The sequence below is a fragment of the Mauremys mutica genome, chromosome 4 (assembly GCF_020497125.1).
Source record: "Mauremys mutica isolate MM-2020 ecotype Southern chromosome 4, ASM2049712v1, whole genome shotgun sequence".
Lineage (NCBI taxonomy): Eukaryota > Metazoa > Chordata > Testudines > Geoemydidae > Mauremys > Mauremys mutica.
In genome coordinates, this window is record NC_059075.1 from 57,380,754 (window position 1) to 57,406,035 (window position 25,282).

Consider the following 25,282-nt stretch of genomic DNA (forward strand, 5'->3'; position numbering starts at 1 on the left):
TAACAGGATGATGAAGTAGTACTTCAGTGTGTTGCCAACATTCAGAAAGAACAACGAAAGTTCTGCTTGGCAGCTGAGGGACTTGGGAATCGCCTGTGCTTTTTGGAACCAACTTCAGAAGCTAAAGTAAGAATTACTTCAGTAAATGCTCTCAGCTGGGGTAATTGATGAATATTAATCTACCAAATGGCTATGAATAAATTTAACTGTATACTCTTTAATATATAGTATATAAGTATAAACTATTGAGGGAATATTTTCTAGTTCACTGAGATTTGCTAAATTTGTATATTGGCAAGTCAGAGCTTTTGCTGCCCACTGCCTTTTTAATGGTAAGGGGAGTTGCATGGCTGAAACAACATTGTATAGTCAGGAGGCAAAATTTTAGGACAGTACAAGGCATGCTGTAGTTTTTTAGATGTTATTCACCACTTTCAAATCTGTTACTGTAACTGTATTGAAATTTATGATGTAGCTTGAAAATTCACCTTCCAGAATTGTTTACTAATCAAAGTTTAATAATGAACTTCTTCCTACTACGGCTTCTGTCTCTACTGCCCTAATATACTGGACTGGCACGGCCAGAAACACCATCTCCTCTTAGTGATTGCTGTTAAGTGCCGCTTCCTGTAAGGCTGGCTCAGCAGATCAGAAGCCCCGCAGACAATGACTGGCCCCTGGAAGAGAATGATACAGTAACTGAAAGTGTTTAAAGTTGGTGGATGAAAAACAGACAACAGGGAAACAGTATGAGGAAAGGCAAAAGAGATAGACGCGTGAGAGAGCTAGTGAGAAGAGTTTGGGGTAGGGGAAGAAGATATGGTGATAGAAAATAGGAAAGATGGATTAAACAGAAAGGAGTTAAGGGAAAGAAAAGATGATGTGGAGGAATACCTCTTATTGTCCTTTGCATCTTTTTCTCTTCCAGTATGTTGCACATTTGCACTCAATTCTCGTCTCTTCCTTCTTCCTATTTGCTTATCTTTTTGTTTTTAGAATTGTATCTGTCTGAATCTTCCCTAATGAAACTTTGTCAACCCAGAGATTATGAACGTGTTAAGCACACAGTGGATCAATATGAAAGGTCCTGGTCTCTAACCCCAAGGGGAAAAGTCACGCTGTTGTTTCATTTCCATTTCTTTGCATCCCAGCAGTTGAATCACAATGTTTTTCCTCATGGGTAGTATTACAGATCTGTAATAGTTTTCACAAATGCGTCAATTAAAACTGCTAGCCTGCTTTAATAATAGGCTTCTCTCAGAATTCCATGCTACTATGGAGTTTAAGTTGTGCCTGACTCTGCATAGGCTTTCTCTCTTATCATCATCATCATCATCATCAATTTTTGTATCTATTAATTGGCAATTCAAAATGCAGCATAATATGTCTAACAATGGTGACACATTCAATCTTTGAGGACACCAATCAAGATTTGAGGACACCAATGTGTCAGTCACTCACCCTGGACTCAGGAAAAAGAAGAATAGAATCTGTAACTGCACAGGACCTAGAGAAACTACAGCAGCTTTAGGGCCCTAGAAGACTGTAGTCTAAAATCTTTATGTGGTTGTTGGTCTTATTTTCTATTTGTTTTTCCTCCAAGAACATTTGTACAATGGCATCACCATTACACAGGATCAAAAATTTCTGTTGGTCTTGACGCTTTGCAGGGACACCATCTTTACAAAGAGATCCTAAAGATGATTCATTGAGAGATGGAAATAAAATAAGTTCAGTATATACTTTAACAGACCAGTAATAGCAATTACATTTTTAAACACATTCTTATTTTCTTTTCTTTTTTTAAGAAAAGAAAATGGGTTGGTGTTTGTGAAACATGCTAGATCACTTTCAGTGGAAACTGAAATCCTCAGCCTTAGTCAACATTTTTAATACAGTATGTGCATTTTTTAAAAAGCGAAATTTTCATTTTATAGTTTTTATTTTCTAAATAATATATCAATGTCTAAAGTGTCTCATGCCATCCCCATATATCTGACCTGCTTTGAACAATTGCTGATTACAAAGCAGTCTAGTTTTGTAGTGAACACTCAGGACTGGATGTCTGGAGTCTGAAATCAGGCCATTTACCTTTTTGTTTGTCATACAATCTGTAAAATGGGGATAATGGCCTCCCTACATAGGTTGCTCTCCAATTATATAGCTGAAAAAAATCCACTGACTGTTTCTTCTGTCATGAAGAATACTAGCAGATTTCAAGCACCATCTTCTATCTAAATGAGCAAATAAATTTCTTTTAGTGTTGCACAATACAGCAGATGAAAGGGATCTGCAGCCTTGGGACTTACCATACCTTCAACTGTCTGACTTTCAATACCGATTTATATCATATGCTTTTTATTACATCCTATAGACTCAAAGCCTACCCCACAGTGACTGCACAGAAGCTTGTTTATTTTTTTCATTTCTTGTTTTGTGAAGCTTTTTTAAAAATAATACCTACTTGTTTCTTTTATATACCTGGTATATTTAAATCTATCTTTTGATTGTTAGTTGTAGATTCTATTTTAGGGGTGAAAATGTAATGAGAAATTGTTTACTGGTTAAAGTCAGTTTAGCGCTATGGGCTGACGAATTCTCAGATAGCTTCCTGGAGAGGATTTTTTTCCGAAAGCTTTACATTTTAAATAAATTTCTCATAGAAGTGGAAACCTCAGTCCATAAAAATAAATAACGATTACACTGTATATTAGAAGCATATCTAGTACCATCACTCAGGACTGGCTTGAGCGTTCTAGGCTCTGCTCCTTTAAGGTGAGGAGGGAAAAGTTTCTCAGTCCCTGCTTTCCTCTACAAATTGACTCCATTTTCTTCTTCCTTCCAACCTTCTTTTCTGCCTCTTTAAGGACAAAATCCTGCCTCCTGTCCATTCCCAAAATCAGTATCAAAACTCCTATTGATTCCACAGGTCTATAGTTTCATTCCATATCTTTGCTGTTTTCCCAGACTTTTATGAATGGGTGAGTTGAGGAGAAAGCAAAGTTGTTAGTGCTGGAGGCTTTTAGTTCAGCCTTTGTGTGTGTGCATGTGTGTATATTAGGGTTGATTTGGAAAACTGAATTTTCATGCTATAGAAAATTCCTACATTTCAAAATCTGATGAAAAGTCAATCTCAAAATGACCTTACCAGAACGTTTTCATAATGTAAAACTTTCATTCTGATAATGTGAAAACATAATATAATACAAAATATTAAATATAATATTATGTAATAGTCAAAATGAAAGGAAACACAGTGGGAAAGTCAGAATGAAATGAAACAAGAAAGTTAAAATAAAATACTGCATTTTGATTTTGAATAGTTTTTAAATGGTTCCAGCAAAAATTTCATTGAAATTGTCTTATTCCTGCTAAACATTTCAATTTTGATGAAACCATATTTTCTGATGGGAAAACTGTTCAATCAATTTTGGGACCAGTTTTAATATTTACACCACAAATGCATATTGAATTAAAATTCAGTGATTTGTGTATCAATATATGTATAATGTTTTTAGATGCATATAGAACATAGGATGAGAACATTTTAGAAATCCTAGAACCAGTGACACTATGCTTAATGTGATAGTGGCAGAATGAGTGAGGAAGCTTTCTGATCCACTGAAAAGTAATGGCCCATGGTCAAGGGTGGAGAACTAACTACAGTATGCCGTAAATTGCAGTTTTCTCTTCACCCACGGGTCCCATCTTGACCATGGATTTTCATGGGTCCTCAAAGTCAGATTATTTTTTTCTTTTTAGTAAATCAGAAAGCCCCACCCCCCTTCTGCTGCAGAACCCTCATTTCAGTATGTGTCACTAAATAGTATCCAGCCACAAGCTCAGATGTCTTTCCATTCCTGTGCCACTGGAACAGAAAAATAAAATAAAATTGTACATTCATTCTTTATTCCCAGAATGAGGAGCACCAGCTTCATGGTTAAATTTACATCTACCTTGGATGCATCATGAGGAATACATATCTAAATAGCCTATAAGGGAAGGAGAGAGTGAGTCACAGCAAAACTTTCTTAGTAGCTTAATGACGAGAAAAGAAAATTCTCTAATCTCCTGGGCAGCAGCTGCTACAGTAATCCTTCTTGTAAAATGCTGAGACAGAAAGACTGTAATATAGAATAGCCCTCCTGTTCAAGAGACATTAGAATTCAATAAGCACATCAGATGCTATATTCCTTTAGAAGTTATTCAAAACTCTTCCTGTTGCACTGTATTGATTCTCCAAGAGTGTATAATAATTGCAGTTAATTTTAACTTGTCACGCTGCTGTGTTAGCTTAGCAATACCTGGAGGTGTGTGCAGCATCTGTTGTACTTCCTGAAGGTGTTGGTGAATAATTGTGAATTGACTGTATCTGGGCTTGTAGGTATTTTCTCTATTACTACTTTGCCTCACTCAAAACATTTTTAGGACATCTGCATTTCAAACTAGTGGAAGTTCTGCATATAAATATAATCCCTTACATGTTTTGATACTTAAAATTTAGAAAAAATAATTAACCAGAAGTGAAAAATTTCTGGAATTTTTATAGAAAAGAACCAAAGCAGCAGAACTATTAGACAATATGAGCTAACTATATTATATCATTTCACTGTAGCTGTACTTTGTTTCTAAACTGATGTAAAGCTATAGTATTTCAGTGCAGTGAAGCCAACTGATTTAAGAAATAACACCTATTATAAAAAAAACCCTACATTTGCAATGAACCAATGTATTTTCTCCCTGTAGAAAAATGGATTGAATTCCTAGTAACAAATAAATTTAAACCTCAGTCTCAAGGGCAAAACATAATAATTTTCATATCTGTTAAAGGTAAACCTACTAAATCAATAATCTTCTGGGCACCAGCTTTGACTGTGGGTTAGCAGCTTGACTGGTAAGCATAGCGCACCTTCTACAAGATTCTTCCTTTAGGCACAATGTCTGAAATTTTATTATGCAGGAGACTGCTTGCATTGCATTCAAATCATAATCTAGAAGCAGTTGAGGAGGCTAGTTAACTATGTTTCTCTTAATGTGATCCACCGCAGAATTTAGCTGCAATACATTAGAAATAGTTGCATCTGCATAGGCCAAACTATATAGCTCACAGCTTCCATTTATTCCTATTTCTGCCACAAGTTAAGACAGGAGGTACGAGAAAATAATTTTATGAAGGAGTCTTAGGAAGCCAGTTTCATGTAAAAAAGGAAGTTTAACATATGAACTCAGACAGACAGGAAGAAATGAAAGAATAAAGGAGCATGAAGTGGTATAATGTGTCCGCTGAGGAGGAGAATAGTTACAGGACAGCTGTGGCCAAAAGCTTCAATCTGTAATCATTGGATGCTCACCTGTTAAAAAAACAACAACAAAAAAACAACAGTCCATTACTTTGGTGTGTAGACACACAGCAAGATTCTGAGGGTTGGAGAATGTGATGTCTTAAAATGTAAGAATAATTTAAACCTTGTCCTTTCTGGACTGGTTTCTGTCTATTTCCAGCATAGTATTTTCTAGGCAGGTGAACTGAGATACAGTTGAATGTACTTTTCATTGAGCAAACCACCCTCACGCTCTCAGGGTACGTCTACACTACGGGATTATTCCGAATTTACATAAATCGGATTAGCAAAACAGATTGTATAAAATCAAGTGCGCGCGGCCACTCTAAACACATTAAATCGGTGGTGTGTGTCCACGGTCCGAGGCTAGCGTCGATTTCTGGAGCGTTGCACAGTGGGTAGCTATTCCGTAGCTATCCCATAGTTCCCGCAGCCTCCCCCGCCCCTTAGAATTTCCGGGTTGAGATCCCAGTGCCTGATGGGGCAAAAATCATTGTCGCGGGTGGTTCTGGGTAAATGTCGTCAGTCACTCCTTCCTCTGGGAAAGCAACGGCAGACAATCATTTCGCGACTTTTTTCCCTGGATTGCCCTGGCAGATGCCATAGCATGGCAATCATGGAGCCTGTTTTGCCTTTTGTGCCTGTCACCGTATGTGTACTAGATGCCGCTCACAGAGGCGATTCAGCAGCGCTACACAGCAGCATGCTTTTGCTTTTGCATGACAGCAGAGATGGTTACCAGCCATACTGTACCATCTACCATACCATAAATTGGTAATAAGATGATCATGGTTACCTGTCCTTTTGCACTGCACCATTTGCTGCTGTCATAAGTGCCCCTGGCTGAGATCAGCCAGGGGCGCAAAAGCCAAAATTGGGAATGACTCCCTGAGTCAATCCCTCCTTTCTGGTATCTAAAAATAGAATCAGTCCTGCCTAGAATATGGGCAAGTGTACTAGAGAACCACTGTATCAGAGAACCAGAGAGCACAGCTGCTCTGTGTCAGATCCCGCAGAAATTATGAGCTGTATGCTATTCACAGGGAGTGCTCCTGCAACAACCCCACCTGTTCATTCCGTTCTTCCCCCAGCCTTCCTGGGCTACCATAGCATTGTCCCCCCACTTGTGTGATGAAGTAATAAAGAATGCAGGAATAAGACACAGTGACTTGTTAGTGAGAAATGAGTGGAAGGCAGCCTCCAGCTGCTATGATAGTCCAGACAGGACATTAAGCAGTGTGGAGGAGAGGAGCCCAGCATCCCGCTGCTAGTCCAGGGGCAATTGAATCTTTTCTTTACACATGAAGGGTGGGGGCTGATGGAGCTCAGCCCCCTGTTGCTATGATGAGGACGGTTACCAGCCATATTGCACCATCTACCAGGAAAAATTAGGGCCAGGCGCCCTTGATCGACCTCACGGATGCTAGTCGGCATGGTTACCAGTCCTTTTGCACTGCCCCATGTGCCAATAGGCTGATGATGACGATGGATATCAGTCTTATGGCACCATCAGCCACCCATGGCGGGGGGGGGCAGCATTCAGTAAAGATAGGATGACATGTAAAAGAGTCAAGAGAGGATTGTTTTCCCTTTCACTTCTGGGGGTGGGTGGGGGGGTGCGTAAATTGCCGAGCTATGCCCTGACCCACCGCGGACATTGTGTTTGACCCTAGAAGCATTTGGAGCTCAGCCAAGAATGCAAATGCTTTTCGGAGACTGCAAGAACTGTGGGATAGCTTGAGTCCGCCAGTCCATGAGCGTCCATTTGATTCTTTGGCTTTCTGTTACGCTTGTCACGCAGCAGTGCGCTGAGTCCCTGCTATGGCATCTGTCTGGAGATTTTTTAAAAAATGATTTTGAATTTCGTCTTCTATAACGGAGTGCTGATAGAACAGATTTGCCTGCCCTTACAGCAATCACATCCGCATGGTCCATGCTGGAGCTCTTTCTTTATTTTGATTTTTAACTGCCTCGCGACACGTGCTGATCGGAGCTCCACGCTGGGCAAACAGGAAATATTCAAAAGTTCGCGGGGCTTTTCCTGTCTACCTGGCCACTGCATCCGAGTTCAGATTGCTGTCCAGAGCGGTCAGTGGTGCACTGTGGGATACCACCCGGAGGCCAATACCGTCGATCTGTGGCCACACTAACCCTAATCCGATATGGTAATACCGATACTAGCGCTACTCCTCTCGTTAGGGAGGAGTACAGAAACCGGTTTAAAGAGCCCTTTATATCGATATAAAGGGCCTCTTAGTGTGGACGGGTGTAGCGTTAAATCGGTTTTACGCTCCTTAAACCGGTTTAAATGCGTAGTGTAGACCAGGCCTCAGTCCCTAGCTATTTTTCCAGCTGCACCTCCTGGCCTCATGACTTTGATTGTCCCAGGCCACATCCAGCTTCAGTCTGGGCTTGGTTCAGACATTTGTTCACACAAATTAAATTAAACAATTATGATGATAAATGCAAAACTAATAAAACTTCCAAATTTTATAAATGAAACTGTTGTTCATAAATGTTTATAACATAGAAACGTGACCATGAAATATTACAGCATCTTTGTAGTTATCCTCTCCTCAAGCTATTAATATTCCTTTTGCATCTCTGCTAGTATGCTGCTGCTACTCATATTAGGAATACCAGTAACACATATTGTAGTCTTTCTGCGCATTATTTGTCTATGGCATATACTTTATATGCAAAACTCTACCATTTCCATGCTGTCCAGTAGTTTGTTCCTAGCCTGAAAAATGGCCCATAGTGCATTTAGAAGCAGACACGACGCATTTGTTGTACCTCAGCAATCCTCACTGTCTAGCTCCATGCTCGCAAAACAGTAATAGATGCTATTTTTGTTATCCTTAGCAGTTTGTTTTCCCTTGGACCACTTTTTCATGAAACTATTATATGCATCACAAGTAACTGTTTATTTCTTTGTTGAAGATGTAGAGATGGGCACTTGACAAAGGCAGGCTGGGCAGCTGCAATAGAGTGGTCCTGTCCGGTTCCGGGAAATGGGCAGGAGTGAGCCTATCCACAGCTAATGGCCCCTCCTCCAGCCTATGGGGAGGAGCTACTGAGCCTGGGACTCAAATAGATACGAGGAACAACAAAGCTAAAAACAGGGACGGATGTGCAGGTCAAAGGGTGAAAAGCAGGGAACCGGAAGGGAACTGCAATAGAGTGGTGGAACACAGGTATGTTAGTCCTAGAATGATAAAGGTCCTTTTTCCTATAGGCTGAAAAGGGGTTACCTCAGGTCAGTTAGACATACCTGACTCCAATTAAGGGTTGCCTGAGACCTTTAAATATCCATCCTCTGGTGCAGGGGCAGCTCTAGACATTTCGCCGCCCCAATCAGGGCATCATGCCGCGGGGGGCGCTCTGCCGGTCACTGGTCCCGCGGCTCCGGTGGACCCTGAAGCCACGCGGGACCAGCGGAACCGGCACGCCTGCGGGAGGTCCACCGGAGCCGCAGGACCAGCGGAACCTCCGCAGGGACGCCTGCGGGAGGTCCACCGGAGCCGCCTGCCGCCCTCCCGGCGACCGGCAGAGCGCCCCCCACGGCATGCCGCCCCAAGCACGCGCTTGGCATGCTGGGGTCTGGAGCCGCCCCTGCTCTGGTGAGAGATGGGGAGGAGACACAAGCTGCTGTAAGGCTAGTGGCAGCAGGGAGATAGGCTTCTCCAGGGTGAGAGGCTGCTCTCTTCTCTACAGGGGAAACAACCAAAGCTGAGTGTCTGTTTAGGGGAAGGACTGACATCCCGAGGCCTACAACAGGACAACACTTCCACCCCTCCCCCACAGCGAGGGGGCAGGGAAAGTTTATTCCCCCCTTTTTGTGTTTATAAATTGGTTTCTTTTTGTTTGCTGGAGCAGCACTTATTGTGCCTACCCTCCGTTCTACTTTGAAAATACAGAGGGGGAAGACAAACACTGTCCAGAGTGGGGCTGACCTCCCCCACCCCCTGCCCCGCTGCCAGAGGGGAAAGTGCTAAATCCAGCAGGACAAGGAGGTGCCTTGCCACACCACTTATTACAAATGGAGATCCAAATGCCACCTAAACTGGTGGAAGCTGAGATCCAGCTCTGAACTTTATGATTGGCTACAAAATCATAGTAGGCCAACCCTAAAACAAACAAGCCCTGGGTATGAACATGTTTCAACTTTGTTAAACTCAGATCCAGATGTGAACTTTGTCTCAGTCCCATCTCTCCTTCTTTGCGATCAGTGCAGTCTTGACTGGGTGGCTGGGACACTTTCATTAAGGGAAAACTTTCCTAAAGCTTATTCAAATTAACCTCCCTTGTGAGGTTTTATTTCCATCAATGTCACTCTTGGTGCAGCATGCAAAACTTACCACAGTGTTGATGAGACTGAAGAAATGTGTCTTGCACCTCTGACTCAAGTATGGGTTCCTTTGAAAGTTGTTCTGGTGGTTTTGTCCTATGTCCTATTAAAGCTGTTGTGTGCTTGGGCCCGGGACTGGTGGAATCTGTATTCTTCTTTAGAGATGGCCATTACTTGGTGGTTACAAATGTGTTCACCTGCACAATGTTTGTAAAGTATTTTGAGTTCTAAGAATAAAAAAAATGTTAAGTACTTCTAAATGCACCAAATCTGGTTCCTTTTCTACTATTATTTATTTAATCTTTTTTCCTCCTCTAACTACTGCCACTCTCCTCCCACCACCCCCAATTACTCTAGCTACTGTATGGCTCATATCAAGTTAATCATACTATCTCTCATATCAGCTCTGGCTCACTGGTTCACTGCATCCTGCCATGATGTGTTGCAGATTGGCTTCAAAACACTGATCACAAATTAAAATATAGTGATTTGGGTAAGAAAATAAATAAAATTCTTCTAAGACTTCAGTCTCCAAAGCTGTTTTGAACAGTTCCAGTTCAATGTTATCTTAACACCTCATTCAGAAAAACAAGGTGTATCCAGTGTGCAGAATGTTGGAGATGATAACTATTTGCATTGCTTGGAAGGTCTGATTGAAAATACTGTTAAAACTTAATATTCAAGTCTCGGAGAAAATATAACTCCCTCTAGGTAGCTCTGTTCCCTGTGTATTTTAAATTACTTTGCACATCTATTAGTGTATAGGTTTCCTGCATCAAACCTGCCATACGGTCTAGCTTGGTTTTGCATGGAAATTTTCTCTTGCTAGATTAGCCTTTAACTAGGACCTCATATATAAGGTATATTTCTGAATTTATATATGGAACCCCAAGCAATTCATATGGGTTTGGGGGAGAGATTCCTCTCCACTTTGTAATTTTCTTTGACATATTGAGACTCGGTCAGTGTAGTCTATCCAGTTTGTTACCACAGTATGCTTCTTATAAATTGCTTTCCCACCACCTCTTTTAAATATTCTTTAAAATAAAATGGCATGTATTTTCAAGTTCAGAGGTACCACCTGAAATTTCCCAACATTGCTGCTGATAAATGCTGTAAGTTTTCACAGTGACTGACAACTTCTCTGTCCAAGGAGCTTAAAAACTAATTCAATAATAATAAACAGAACAGTTTATATGCAAAAAGGAATAGAAAATACTGCATTTCACTACTAAAGCTTTTGAATCTATTACTTATCTTTATTTCAGTGTTTTTTCCGTTTTGGTTTGAAATATGCTCTGGCACACTTACAGATATACAAATTCAAAAAAAATTATTAATCCAACTGAATTTCATCATGTGCATAATAAAAAAAAACCATTTAGCTGGAGACTGTAGGGCAAGAGATGGAGAGGCTGACTTAGAGGCATGCTCCATAGCTGAAGCCTCATTATTACATCTGCATATAAAAGATCTGGAAAATCAATCCTGAATAGGGATAATGGGCACTGTTTGACTTCTGCTTTATGCACCTGATGGTGCAGGATAAATGGTGATGACTCATTTGCATAAAATTACTCATGTGCATGTTTGCAGGATTGAGGCTTCAAACTTTACGGCATGACCTGAAGGTCAACAGCACTAGGGTCTGTTGTGTGAACTCTTCTGTTCTAGTGTATAAGCTCTTTTGCTGTCAAGGATGCACTGTATATACTTTTTCTTGTCCAATAGAAAATGAAATAGGATTGCAGTTTCCCTTTATCATCATGCTGTACACATGCATTAGTTTGGGTTTAAGATTTGTTTTCATCATCCCACTTTCGATTGATTTTCAGTTACTTTATCAGGATAAAAGTATCCATTTTGTGATGTTACTGTGAAAGAAATGCATCAGACTGCTTCTGCGTATTTGCTTGTATATTTGGTGGTAATCACATCTATATTTACAACTTTACACAAAAAAATGTTAAAAGAACATTATTCAGGTTGCAAAGTCAAGCACTCAAAATTTAGAAAATGACTGCGTAATCTTAATTCAGCACCCTTTTGGCATATGCATGATGAGACAGTCTTTAATTATATGACCACGTGTTATTGTACATCACCTTACACTAATGAAGGTAAATATTTGTAAGACTATATTTTGAGGGGTGAGATTGTCCCTGGATGCCATGTAAGTGTGAGGGGGCATAAGGAACTTAACACAAAGAACCAGTACAATGCCCCCCAAAATTTTGGATTCCTCATGAAGATTTTGACTGCTTTGCAGTAGGTTTTAGAAGCTGAAAAAGGGCAGGATTAAGGTACTTGTTGCATAGATTAGAGACTCAGCATGCTGTGGCTGGAGTGAAGGCAAGACTGATTTTTCTTTCCTGTTTTTCTTGCTCTGTGACTTTTAGTGGCCATGCTAACCATTCACAACTAACACCACATCCCCCTTTCTAAAAGGGAAGTGTGATAAAACCTTTATACTGGAGCTGTACATGAAATGTAACCTTTATCCTGTAACTGTACATGAAACAACAAATAGCCCTCTGAAGAGCAGGGTAGACTGCCTGAACTTTGTGACTTACTCTGTTCCTTTTAAGGTGTTCGCTTGCTAGTCCTCTGACTTCCTTGAATTCTCAAGATCTTATGTAATCCTCCAGGAAATGCAGGAGGCTGTCTTTTTATTGCTGCATCTCTCCTTGAAGGGAGAGTCTCAAGAGGGTACATGTGCTTCTATATGGGTAGGCGGGGTGTTGTTCGCAGGTTCCATTTCATGGTAGTGATGTGGGTAGATTGGAGGTCCCCCAGGTGACACAAGGTGACATTGGTTCCAATGGATGATTCCTGTTGCCATCTCCTTTTCTTGAAAGTCTTTCATGCAAATGTGATCTCCTAGATTCAGTACTCCTAAGGATTTGACTCTGTGGCACTTGTCAAAGACCACCTTCTGATGAGGTTTCTATTGATCTTTCTTCTGTAATCTTGGGAAGTCTGGCCAACAAGAGTCGAGCTGGGAAAGGAAGGTTGTGATAGTGGACTTCAACTGCCTTCCCATCAACAGTTTTGCCGGCTGCATCCATTTGCTGGAGGTGTTGACTGGGAAGGCAACAGAGCAAGATAAGGATATGAGGATTTAGAAAGAAGCTGTTTTATTTTCTTTACTATATATTGTGCTTTACCATTACTCTGATGGAATTGGGCTGGATCTGACACAAATGAAACTGTAGGTATCTGCAAACCTCTTGTAAGTCTCAGACGAAAACTGAGTACCATTGTTAGAGATGTCTTGCTCCAGAATCCTAAAACAGGCAAAACATGGATTTTATCCTCTGCACAGCTGCACTTGATGTGATGTTGAGTGGCCTGACAACTTCAGTGAATCTTGAGACATAATCAGTCATCAAAAGACAGGTGGTATTATCCAGATAAAAAAGATCAGTCCTGACTTTCTGTCACGGCCTGTCTGGTACAGCAGATGATAGTAATGGTTCCAGTGGATTTGTTTCACGCAAGCACAAATTTCACATTTCTCAACTCTCTGCTGTAGTTGTTTGCTCAGCCCAGGCCACCAAGCTGTCTCTCTGTTTAGCTCCCTTCCTGCATTTTATAATGCATTGGTGTCCCTCATGCAGTCTGTCTGGGATTTCCTGTTACATTAGGGATACCTAATCTGGACCTCTTCACAATAAACCTTGCTTTATAACAAGATCCCTGGAAACCACCCAGTATGATTTCCTAGAAGTTTCTGTCTATTTTGTGCAGCCTTCTTTGTAGTGTTTGCAGTGATTCATGCCTTGACTAAGGAATTCATCTGCTTCTTGCAGATGTTTTTCTGTGATGAGGAAATCAATATGTACTTCATATGTGAAATCTTCCAGAAACTGCTCCTCCTGTTCACACTCTTGCTGTGGTTTGTTTGAGATTAGGGCACTGGGCACGTATCAGCTGTGGAGGAATGCTCATATCTTGCTACATTTTTCTGAATACCTGATTCTGTTTAGTTCCAGGAATTCTGTGGACTAATGAGCTCTTGTAGTGGCTTTGACTACTGTGCCAGGTAGGTAGGAATTTTCCTAGGTATGTTACTATGTCCATGAATTGACATATTTCACTGATGCACTGAGGCGCCTTCATCTGGGTAATCACTTGTACTTACTCTGAATCTGGTTTGACCCCTGCTCCATTTGATCTAGCTTAGACAAACAGTTGATTCTGTTTTTGAGAATTTACATCTGTCATTAAGGCTAGGTCTACACTGCGGGGGGGGACGGGGAGAAGGGTGTTCGACCTAAGATACGCAACTTCAGCTACGCGAATAGCGTAGCTGAAGTTGGCATATCTTAGGTCGATTTACCTGGCCATGAGGACGGCTGCGAGTCAACCGCTGCCGCTCCCCTGTCGACTCCGCTTCTGCCTCTCGCCGCGGTGGTGTTCCGGAGTTGACGGCAGAGTGATCGGGGATCGATCACTACCCGCCGATCCGGCAGGTAGTGTATACGTGCCCTAAGTGTTAGGCCTGCTGTCTCGCATCCTTCAAGAGACGTAGGTTGTGTTGGGTATGAGATGATCTGTAGACAAGGATATCATCCATTTGGCAGAGAGCCTCTTCCAGACCCTCCAGGAATTATGACAATTTTATCTGGAAGTGTTCCAGAGCAGAAGATATGCCACATAGTACTCTATTGAAACAAAACCTTCCAAAAAATGCAATGAAGGTCATTGTAGTACAGCTTCTGCAACAAGTTGTATCTGCCAAAACCCAGATGGGGCATCCAATTTTGAAACTTTTGCTTGTCAAATGGTGTGCCCAATATATGGGAGTATGTTTTGCTCTCTACAGACATTCTCATTGAGCTTGGTAAGGCCTACACCCATCCAAATCTTGTCATTTAGTTTTGGGATCACAACCATGCCTGCATAATATTCAGTTGGAGTGTCTATTCTGGAAGTGACACCCCTCTGCTCAATGAGGTTGACCTCTGCTTTCATTCTGCGTGGTAAAGGAAGGGAGATTCTCCTAGGTGATATTGGAGCATTTGGTGTAAGTTTAATGTGGTATTCTTCCTCTGATTTCTGCAGTCCTTGGAACGCTTTTGGGACCTCTTTGGGATCTCAGGTTCTAGGTTCGTGATGACTGGTTCTATCCTTATAACCATGTTTATGGCTGTGATTGCTGGAAAATCAAGTAGAGCAGTGCATAGGCTATCTACAGCATAGACATCTTGGGATGTAGTCTTCTCAGAGTTTTAGAGTGGCTAGCATTTTCCTTTCACATCTAATGAGGACTTTCCAGGGCCTTTCAATTCATTTTTGAGTCATGAAAGCACCAACACCTCAACTTTCTATAAAATGATTCTGGAATGACCTGTTACATCAATACCTGTGTTTGTTTTGAAGTATTTTTTATAATTTCCCAAGGGGATTATGGTTATTCATGGTGGTTACAAAGTCTTTTGGGTCTTCATTTGAAAGACAGCTGCCCCTGTGCATGTAGACTGGCAGACTGCAGCATAATGTCACCTTCTTAGACACTTCCTGTATGTATTGTGTTGTACTTTCCTGGATAAAGCTGTTTACAGTGAGGTGGTTTGCCACACCGTGGCATTCTTTCATCCTCTGTTGTATTCTTGTTCTTTACTCAATGTTAGCATAGCCATCTCTGGATCCCTTTATACTTGTGCTTATCTGGTTGGGTATTGTTTCTAGACATTCTAGATATTTTTCCTCCCCATGTGTATGGCTTCTACAGTGGGTGCCTACTCAAAAATTGTCCAGAGGAGAGTCTGTTGTGTCTTTATGTATTGATTTTGGAATACTTTGTTCTTGGCTGTCACTAGAGTGAGGGTTAAGATCATTTTGGTATTGCTGTGGGCCCTAGCTTAAGTTTCAGTGTCCCTTACTTTTCTAGCCACATTCCCTGTTGCAGCCTGGACTCACCATAGCAGTTCTCTCTGGACAGTCTGTGTTTTCACGCCTCTGCCTGTTTTGTTGCTAGTCTGTGCAGGTTTTTAAGCTGTTCTGGATAGAGACTTGCTTGTGTGTTCTCTTTCTCCCCCCCCCCCCCGTTTTTATGGGGGTGGTGTGTTATCCACTGGATCTTTATTCAGTCCCACTCAGACATCATGCAGAAATTACAGATACCCAGAACGTGGTGGTTGGGATGAATGGAAAACTGTGGCTTCTTTGAGAGGTGTGGCTGACTCTGCAACTTGTAGGGATACTACCTGGGGATCTGTACATCTTTTATAAGACACTATTCCCTGGTGGAGGCATTTAGATCTTATACCCATTTTGGCAGAACCGTCTTACCTGCTTCCAACACACCAGGTCACTGTTTGAGAGTCACCAAGAATGTAATATATCTGGGCAATCACTTGAAGAAATAACAGTTACTTACCTTACAGTAATTGTGGTTCTTTGAGATGTGTTGTTCGTATGTATTTCATGATCTGCCTCCACTCTATATGCCCTTGGATGGGCATGTGTGAAGACATTCAGAGCACAGGTATGGCCCCCATGGACACTGCTGACCAAAACATTCCTATAATGAGTTTATGGGACATGTTTTCCATTGTTGGTACACATGTGGAAAACGCATATTGAAGATCTACTGTTACTGTAGAGTAAATAACTGCTCTTTCCTGTTGTAGAATTAGTGGATTGAAAATATTTCCACTCTTTTGTATTGAATGTAAGAATTATAATTCAATAACTACAGACCTTTTGATGCTACAGTTAAGGTTTTTCTTATAATGTGAAGTACATTTAAGGGCTGGAATAGCAAATTATGATTGCAGATTTTTCCTTTTAGTTTTCTATTTATTTGTCATGACTAAATATTTTAATAACTGAGAAAAAGTATCCTGCAGAGACTCTCTTCTGCTTTTGGGCCTGATGACCCCTTATTTTAACAGTAGCACAGTGCTCTAAATAAAAAAGAACAATTAATTGCAGCGAGAAAATCTTTTGAAGGAGGGAATAAAATTTTTTATACAAAAACTTGTGTTCTTAGAAAACAAACATACGTTCACCTTAAAATGGATGGTTTTTATTTTGTGTGTATGTATGCACATACGTGCTTTACATTTGTTTGAACTCACCAGCTATGTCATTCTTGTCCTTTGTCTTGTTCTTGCTTTCGCAGTATGTGCCTCCAGATCTTTGCATCTGTAATTTTGTGCTGGAGCAGTCTCTCTCTGTCAGAGCCCTACAGGAAATGCTGGCCAACACAGGGGAAAATGCCAGTGAAGGGGTAAGTAAATTATTTTTATTTTGGCATCAAAAAGGATACCAGGCATCCAACTTTAAACTGTTTCTCATTTTTTTTATCCCAATTAAGGACCTTTAGAACAGAGGGTGCCTCAGAATGGAGTAGCAGGAACTTAAGTATTCCTTTTATTTAGTGTTGCCATTGATCCATCACCCTTATGATGCAGACAGGTTTTCATACTGAGAAGCTAGGTGCATTTAATGTACTTAGTAGATGAAAGAAAATAGAACCATGCTCTACAAAGGCCAGTTTCTGTACTGCTAGTTCAGAATTGGCTGCTGAACAATGCAAAAGTGCACCATTGGGATGAGCCTAGCTTCTGCCAGCCAAAGGAGTATGAGTTTTCATAAGGTTGCTTTGAAATTTAGGTCATCAGCATGGTAGCACTGTAAACCTATCAGCAGTCACAAATCAGAATAAGAGTGTATAATCTTTAAAGTTAACTGTTAGCTTCTTAAATTCATCTATCAACCAAGTAAAGTGACATCAAACGTTAATATACTTTTTGTAGTTTTATGTCTATAACTAAAGAGTTGTTTCTCAGTGAGTTTGTTGTAGTTATGGTGAGAGAGCATGAATTCTCCTGTGGAAATGTTTCATTACAGATTATTTTTATGTGTTTCTGCATCTCTAAATGTATTAAACCACAAAATTATATTTAATAATGTTGATAGTCTGGTGTAAATGCAGATATGAAAGAGATTTGAAAAATAAAAGCTGCAAGTTCTGTTGTGCTTACATGTTGCATCACTGGTGGAATGTTAGACCACTATAATACCAGGGCACAAGAATGAGCTAAAGAGGATTTTCATACTGAAGGAACTTCCAGATGTCAGACTAATAAATGTACTTTAGAAATGTATTCTCTTGCTCTATTTACTACTGAAAAAGCTATTTGAGTTTAAAAACTGTGGTTTGCTCTTTCACAGTCTATCTTTTTCTCCTTTTGTGATATGGAAGTGAAGTGATAATACTGAATTTGTGGCATCATAATCCTTTCTTAGGCAATAGAAGTGATAGTGTGAGTAAAAACTGGTGTGAAACTGAAGCCCATATCCCAATTACTCTGAATTTGGTGATGTGTATGCTGATCTGAACTTTACTGCTGGCTCCTTTCTTTACCAAGGAACAAACCTAAGCCCTGCGTCTGAACTTGCTGTTGGGAAAGTTCAGATCCAAATCCCACCTTCGCAGCTCTGAACCATTCCTAATACTAAACACGTATAATCATTGTCAAGGTATTAAAAACCCTAAAGGGTCAAGTTCCATATAATATGATATTAAGGTTACAGCTTAGGGTCCTTTTTAAAATAAATAAATGTTTGGCTCTAGTCTCCACCTAGAATTTTTAGTCACACTTATGGGTTCTAGGAACTTAAAACTAAAATTCCTGATCACCCTTACTTTCATCAATCACATAGAATCGTGGCTACCTGGTAACATTCATTCTTCTGAATGTATTGGGAGAAAGGACAAATATTTAATTAATTAATACTATGGAGTTAAATAGAAACTCTAAAATGTGCCTGTGTTGCAGCAGAGTCTGTATGATGGGCTGCCATACTGGGAGCCACAAAACTCTTATCTAAGCCTCACTGTCAACTCCAGTTCAGCCCTGGTAGTAGTCAAACAGGCAAATGGGCTCCTCTTGGCTTGTACTGAGCATTATTTGCTGTGGACTACTTTGGGCCACTGAGGTTGGCTATAGACTGCTTTGCTTTGCTGATGTAGACTATAGGCCCTGCTGCCCCCCCAGATCATCACCAGGCTGCTGATGTCTGCTGTGATGGGATGCTTGAATCAGTTTCTCAATCTAGCTTTCAACCTCTCTCACTGGACTGGGAGCACAGAGCAAAGGAAGACTGAATCTCTACATTCAATTTAATTGCTTTGGGCTCAATGCCCCATCTAAGCCAACCAAGAAACTCAAAATGATACCGCTCTGTTACACTTTGCATAACTACATGGCAACTACATGTATCAAATTAACCTGCGTGTAGCTAGATGACCATTCAATTTTCCCCTTTTCTGTTGTGGGGGAACCTGAAGACTCCTATTTTCTGAAAGCCTCATAGCGCTGGGGCTTACACATATAATTTTGATTTCACTGCCAAATCAGGCAGAAGGAAAAGTGGACCTGTGAGGGAGAAAACTATATGTTTTTCAGATTAACACAATATGGGCATATGTATATGGGAATTAAAAAATTAATTTGGGGTAATATCCTGTTTGTACAAATGCTGAATTATTCCAAATTTACTTCAAAACGAAAACCTCCTCTGACTCAGTTTTTCATGCTTTTATAGACTTAATACAGTTTAAATGTACTTGTAGTGCTTCTTCTTTTTCTTGGGATAATCCTGGAAAATAAAGGAGGTTGATGGGGGAGGGTAACTGTAATGGCTCCTTTGGGAGGTAGAGCAATTGAGTGTTTGACACAATAGAGGATAATTGTTCCTTTGAATGTTTTCACAGTTTATTTGGAAATTTGAATGTACACTTTTTCAAAAATGTGTATTTTTATACTAAAGATGGTAATAGCTAAGAATAAAAAATTAGAAATGTAATTTTCTCTTTTGAATTATAAATTGGCTTTTATACTGTGGTCTGTTTATTGTCTGGGTATACCACAAGAAGGACAGGAGACTTGTTAATTTGTTATGGATTTTAATCAGGCCGCAAATTTATTATATACATGTCTACCCGGCAGATAAAGTGTACAGTGCAGGCAAATCCATGCTTATTCAAATCAGTTCTTCGGGGCTTTCACCAGCCCCCCTTTGTTTCCATCCAGGTCCTCCAGCCAACCCATGGCTTGAACCTTACCATCCACCAGCCTCGTAAGAGGCTTAAGGAGGGCTATGAGAATGGTGGGAGAGGTGGCTCCCTGCTGTACCGGTCATGGGAGTCCCTGAACCCCCTCCCCCGTTCTGTTTCTTTATCCAGTACCTCCTTTTAAGTTCTGTACCAGCCATTTATCTGGTCACTGGCTGCCCTCCCTATGGAGTACCGGCATTGAACATCCACCCAATATTACAAAATAAGTTGCGACATATGGCCTACCACCTTTTCTGTTTACCAGAAAAGGTCCATCCTCACCCCCGCTGCGAGGAAGGCGAAAAAAACACACTCCACTGAAGCCAATTATGGTGGTGTGGAGAAAAATTCCTTCCCAGCCCCCCTTTAAAAGGGTCAACCAGTGTAATGCCCACAGCAGGTCCAAACTCAGCCTGCCATTCGCCTCCACTTGCTGGCTACTAGGGGAGGGAGGGTGGCTGCTGGCTTCCTCACTGCTTTCACATAGAGATTTGCCCCACCCAGGTTTCCTGCCTTTATGTACATTCCTGGGGGCACTGGGGGGTGAGTCATTGCTGCAAAGTTGACCATCGAGCACCTTTTGCAGCAGTTTCTTACCTTCTTCCTCTCCCCCTCCCCCTTCCCCTTTCCCCAACCACAAAGCACAGCTGTCCTCCTTTGGGTAAGCCCACACAAATTCTGCCCCACATTTAGTTGTGGTGCAGTCATTGTCCTGCAACAACTGACCATTTGAAAACAGATTTAGATTTGATCCACTTGTAAAGTGGATGCATCAAAGTACTACGTAAGTATTGATTATGTTACAATGATTCGTATTTCTCCCAATAAAATGAATGTGTAACTCTAGCTATGATTAGCTATAATGTAATTGTGTACTGAAGTTTCCAATCTATAGTCAAGAGGCCATATTCTCTTTTCAAATAGGATAAATGTTTCCAAGCACTGTGTGAGTAACAGAACCACTGTAGTTTGTTGCATAAGGACCCATCCCAGTGCTCACTAACTCAATGGGAGTCTTCCTCTTTCTTTCAGTGTGTGTGTAGGACCAGATCTTAAATACATTTTTAGGTCATTTTATTAAGTTTCCTATCTATGAAGTCACTGCAATGTTTCAGCAGATTTGCATATATTAAAATGTTCACATTAAAGTACCATAGCCATGGTTCAAAAATAATAATTGGGTTGGTTGGAAATTTAAAACAGTTGCCAAAAATGCCACATTAACATCATTGCACATTAACAAAATAAACGTTTTTGTTTTAGATAACAAGCATTTTTTCATTTGCAAGCAATGCAAAGGGAAAAAAAAAGAACACCGACACCCAAAATAGATCAGAAGCATCAGAGATGTGGAAGAAATAGCCAAAAATATTATTTCATTTATAAAGATTTATTTTTGAGTATAGACCTTGCGTGAGATTTTCATTCCAGAGCAAATGGGTACAGTTAAAATATTCCCCAAACAATTAAAATTTTATATAGTTTCAAAGAAAATATTAACATGTTTTAAAAAGTTATTCAGTTTCTGCAGATGCTTCTGAAACTTGCTCCTTTGCAGAGGGTCAGCACAAGGCCTGTGTTCCACCACTTTGGTGCAACTTACAGGTACTTAACTTAGTGCTGGCCCTTAGCATGATGGTGAGTTTCACTTTGACCTCCAATTGACTTCAGTTGAATTTTGATGTAATGTCCAGAGTGCTTTTAGTATTAAGTCCTTTTCAACAAAGTTTTATTTTGGGGGAATAAAGGGTATTTTGGGGGTCACAAAGACGCAAACAAAAATTTAAAACTGGTAAATTTTTGCATTCCTGTAATTTGAACAAACTTTTAGACCCTCAAATTCACTTTCTTACCAATTGGTTCTCTTTGCAGGTGCTAAAAATATTCCTGTTCTTTTATAAAAAAATTTTTTTTTTTAAATACAATCCATAATCCCAATGTCTTGGTCAACAGTCAGGACATATTAATAATAATTTAAAAAGTCAGTATCCACTCTACAAGCCTATTCTTGCATCCTTTATGTGTGGAACTCACAGTAACTTTACTGGGACATACATATACAGAGGGCTTGCAGAATCAGTAATATATGTAAGCACATTATTTTTCATACTGTTAGCGCAAAATACTGCAGTTCATACGTGTATATGATGGACGTGTGTGTGTGTGTGTGTGTGTGTGTGTGAAGACCTAAATTATGTATATATACACATACATATAGAATATATATGATTATGTGGTATGAAGTGTTGTGGCTCATCAGAATAAGTCTGGGATGGCTGGATTCGTTACTCATGAAGATGTGACTATGTTATTCAAGTCAACCAAAAGGAGTGCCAATAAAGTATTTGCACCACAATAAGCCAATATGTATTGTACCTGTGTCACATATTTGACAGAAATACTATTTTAGAAGGGTTTTAGAGATTTTAACTTTTTATATTGGGACTATTTTCGATATCTCTCCACCTGTAAAAACAAGCTGCTTTAGTACCACAAATTCAACTGTGCATTGCTCAGAGGAAGAAAAACAGTAACTTTAATTGTTTTCAGTTAGTTTAATCATTTACAGTAGTGTAGACTCAAAGCAGAGTTTTTCACCCCAGAATATTCCAAATCAGGTACGGATCTGAACCTGGGTCTCCCAAGCCAGGATCCTAGCTACCAAACTACAGACAGGTTTCAGGTTTTTTCCTCCTGCTGACGATAGCTCATCTCAATTGATTAGACTCTGCCTGTTGGTATGCATACTTCCACCTTTTCATGTTCTCTGTATGTATAAATATCCCCTGTCTGTGTGTTCCATTCTATGCATCTGAAGAAGTGAGCTGCAGCTCACGAAAGCTCATGCTAAAATAAATTTGTTAGTCTTTAAGGTGCCACAAGTACTCCTGTTCTTTTTGAAACTACAGACAGTGTCTCTCTTTCTCTCTCTCTCTCTCTCACTCACTCAGTTTCAAAAATCTCATTTTCTTTCCAATCCAAAACAAAAACAACCTTGGAAATGTTATTTGAAATGGAATTGTTTTCTGACCATCCCTATTTTTTTTACCTGCAAAGAGAAACATCTTTTAAATAAAACGAATGTTATAGCCTAAAAGTTTTTTTACAAAGATTCTATAAAGGCAGCTGACTGGATTGATTTTGTAAAAATTTGAGGAGGAAATATACTTATTTGCTGAGATTTTGTAGGCTTCATTTCAATGTACTGGTGGAGTTATCAAGCTGTGGAAAGTGGACAGACCTCTTTATGCATCAAACCTATAATGGGAAGGATTTTATTATGTTAAAAAGGAGATCCAAATGTATGTGTCTGGAGATATTTTTATGCAAATGTATCTGAATTAGGATTTGTGTATATATGTACAAGACATTTTGTGTGTATATTCATGTCTCTCTATCTAATCATCGGAGCCCCATAATTAAGTTGGGGTTCAGCTTTCTACTTAAAGCAGTGATTCATTCACTGTGTTTTGTATGAAGACTATAGTGTATTCTTCCCTAAATGATAATACACAATCTGTGGGGCAGATTTTTAGCTAGAACAAATTGACATAGGTCCATTGAAATTAGTGGAGCTATGATAGATCCCTTAGCTGGTGTAAACTATCCTTGAGAGTCAAGATTGATTTTTCAAGTAAATATGTTAAAGCAGTTTCACTTACAATGAATTAGAAATCAGCCCTTTACAAACGTTTACTTTTTGAGCCTTATGATTTTTTGGGCTCCAATAAAAAATTAATTACTGAGTTTAGAGATTGGAAAATTGAGTCACTTGTAGTAATTTTTTTCAACATCTGCAGAGTAGTTCAACTTTTAAAAACTATTATTGTACTAAGTTTTCATTTATTGATATTCATCATAACTGTTTCTTTTTCTGTCACATTGTTTACTGCCAATTTTTATAACATCAAATGGATACTCCAAAAGCTAAGTATTGCTTTAAAAAAAAGGTTTCTAGCCTTTATGGTTATAGAGAAAATCTGTAAAATATTAACCAAATGTTGTATTCACTGGCTAGTAATGCAAAATTATGTATTCATTTGTTATCTGTGGCTCTTGCCAAAGGGTTTTCATGAAAGTGACCAGCTGACTCAGGAGTATAGTCCCTATGTCTACTGGGCACATTTAAGGATATGCTGTTCTGTGCGCAAGAAACTCTTGGTTGGAAATCCTTTCTCAAGCTGAAGACCCTGGGTAATTCATACATATTTTATATTGGTTAAGGTTCCTGCACACATCACATTAGGACAGCAACCTCAAAGGCAAGAAAATGAAAAGTTAAGCCATCTAACAGTACATATCCTTTACTCTTCCAGCCATGGACTGACACCTTACCATTAGCCAACATCACCTTATCACCAATGACCAACACAAACAATGCACCATCATCTTATCTCTGTTGCAGTAAGGATGTCAGCCTTCCATAAGGCCCTTTCCAAGACTTGAATGAGTATGATATTCTGGAATTCTGCAGAATGGGTGGAGGGATGGGGCAGACTCGTCTGTTTGTGGTGATGAGTATGGAGGAGTTGTAAGAAGGCTGACATTTCTCCTTAGGCAGATGTAAGGTTGTAGTACATTGTCTATGATTTATGGTGGTTGAACTAGCTGTGAGATGTCTCTCTCTGGATGGAGATGTAGAAGGTGTGCACTGTTAGATGATTTAACCTTTCCTTGCTTTTGAGGGTTGGGATCAGGAACATTGTGTGTACTCTAACTATAGGTCTTATACAATGTAGTATTTATTGTGTGCATGTGTGTGGGCAGGTATGTTTGCAACAACAAAAATAATGTAAATTTAAAATACAGTTTTTGATTAGTACTCAGAGGTTTATATTTAAAACTAGTGTCAGAACAAGCAAGACCTGGGCCAATTGATTATCACACCGGTTTTGCTATAGCATTCATGAACACAATCAAATTAATTACTGTCTTTGTGAGAAAGTATGTGTGACACAATAAGAGCAGGAAAGAATCAGTTTTTGTTCAAGCTGATAAAACAAAAGTAGTAAAATATGTTTACTAATCTGTTCCATTGTCTGTCTGTCTGTCTCTCTCTCTCTCTTTTTTTTAATGGTAAAAGCAAGGGTAGCTAATTTTTTTCCTGACCATTTTCTTTGGCTGAATACATCCTTATAAATGTTATGATGTAACACTACTGCAATACCATTGCAGTGATTTACAGCTTCTTGCAGCTCATTTTATACTATAGCATTCAGCTTACTAGCCAGTTTGCTGATGGTATCAGTACTGTGTCAGTAGAGAATGAATGTTGAATGTTATATCACTGTTTATTTGGGTCAATTTAAAAATGCCTGACAATGGTAGATCCAACCTTTAGGTCAGCAATATGTTTATATTGTATTTAAAAATATAAACAAAACATTTGAACACATCCACAACAAAATCATATGCGAAACTAAATTTTCATTTATTATTTTGTTTTTCACTTTGCTAGCCTAGTGACCTCTCCGAATGGGTATGTTCTTCCTTTCTTCATTTAATATACATATA

At 39.7% G+C, this 25,282-nt stretch overlaps 1 protein-coding gene across 1 annotated transcript in view; it reads left to right on the forward strand.

Annotated features, from left to right (window-relative positions):
• RYR3 (ryanodine receptor 3) overlaps nucleotides 1-25,282 on the forward strand; it is a 642,559-nt gene that overhangs the window by 116,667 nt on the left and 500,610 nt on the right. The window contains 2 exon segments of the mRNA XM_045013234.1: nucleotides 7-126; nucleotides 16,826-16,933. Coding sequence (XP_044869169.1) covers nucleotides 7-126; nucleotides 16,826-16,933 — 228 coding nt within the window.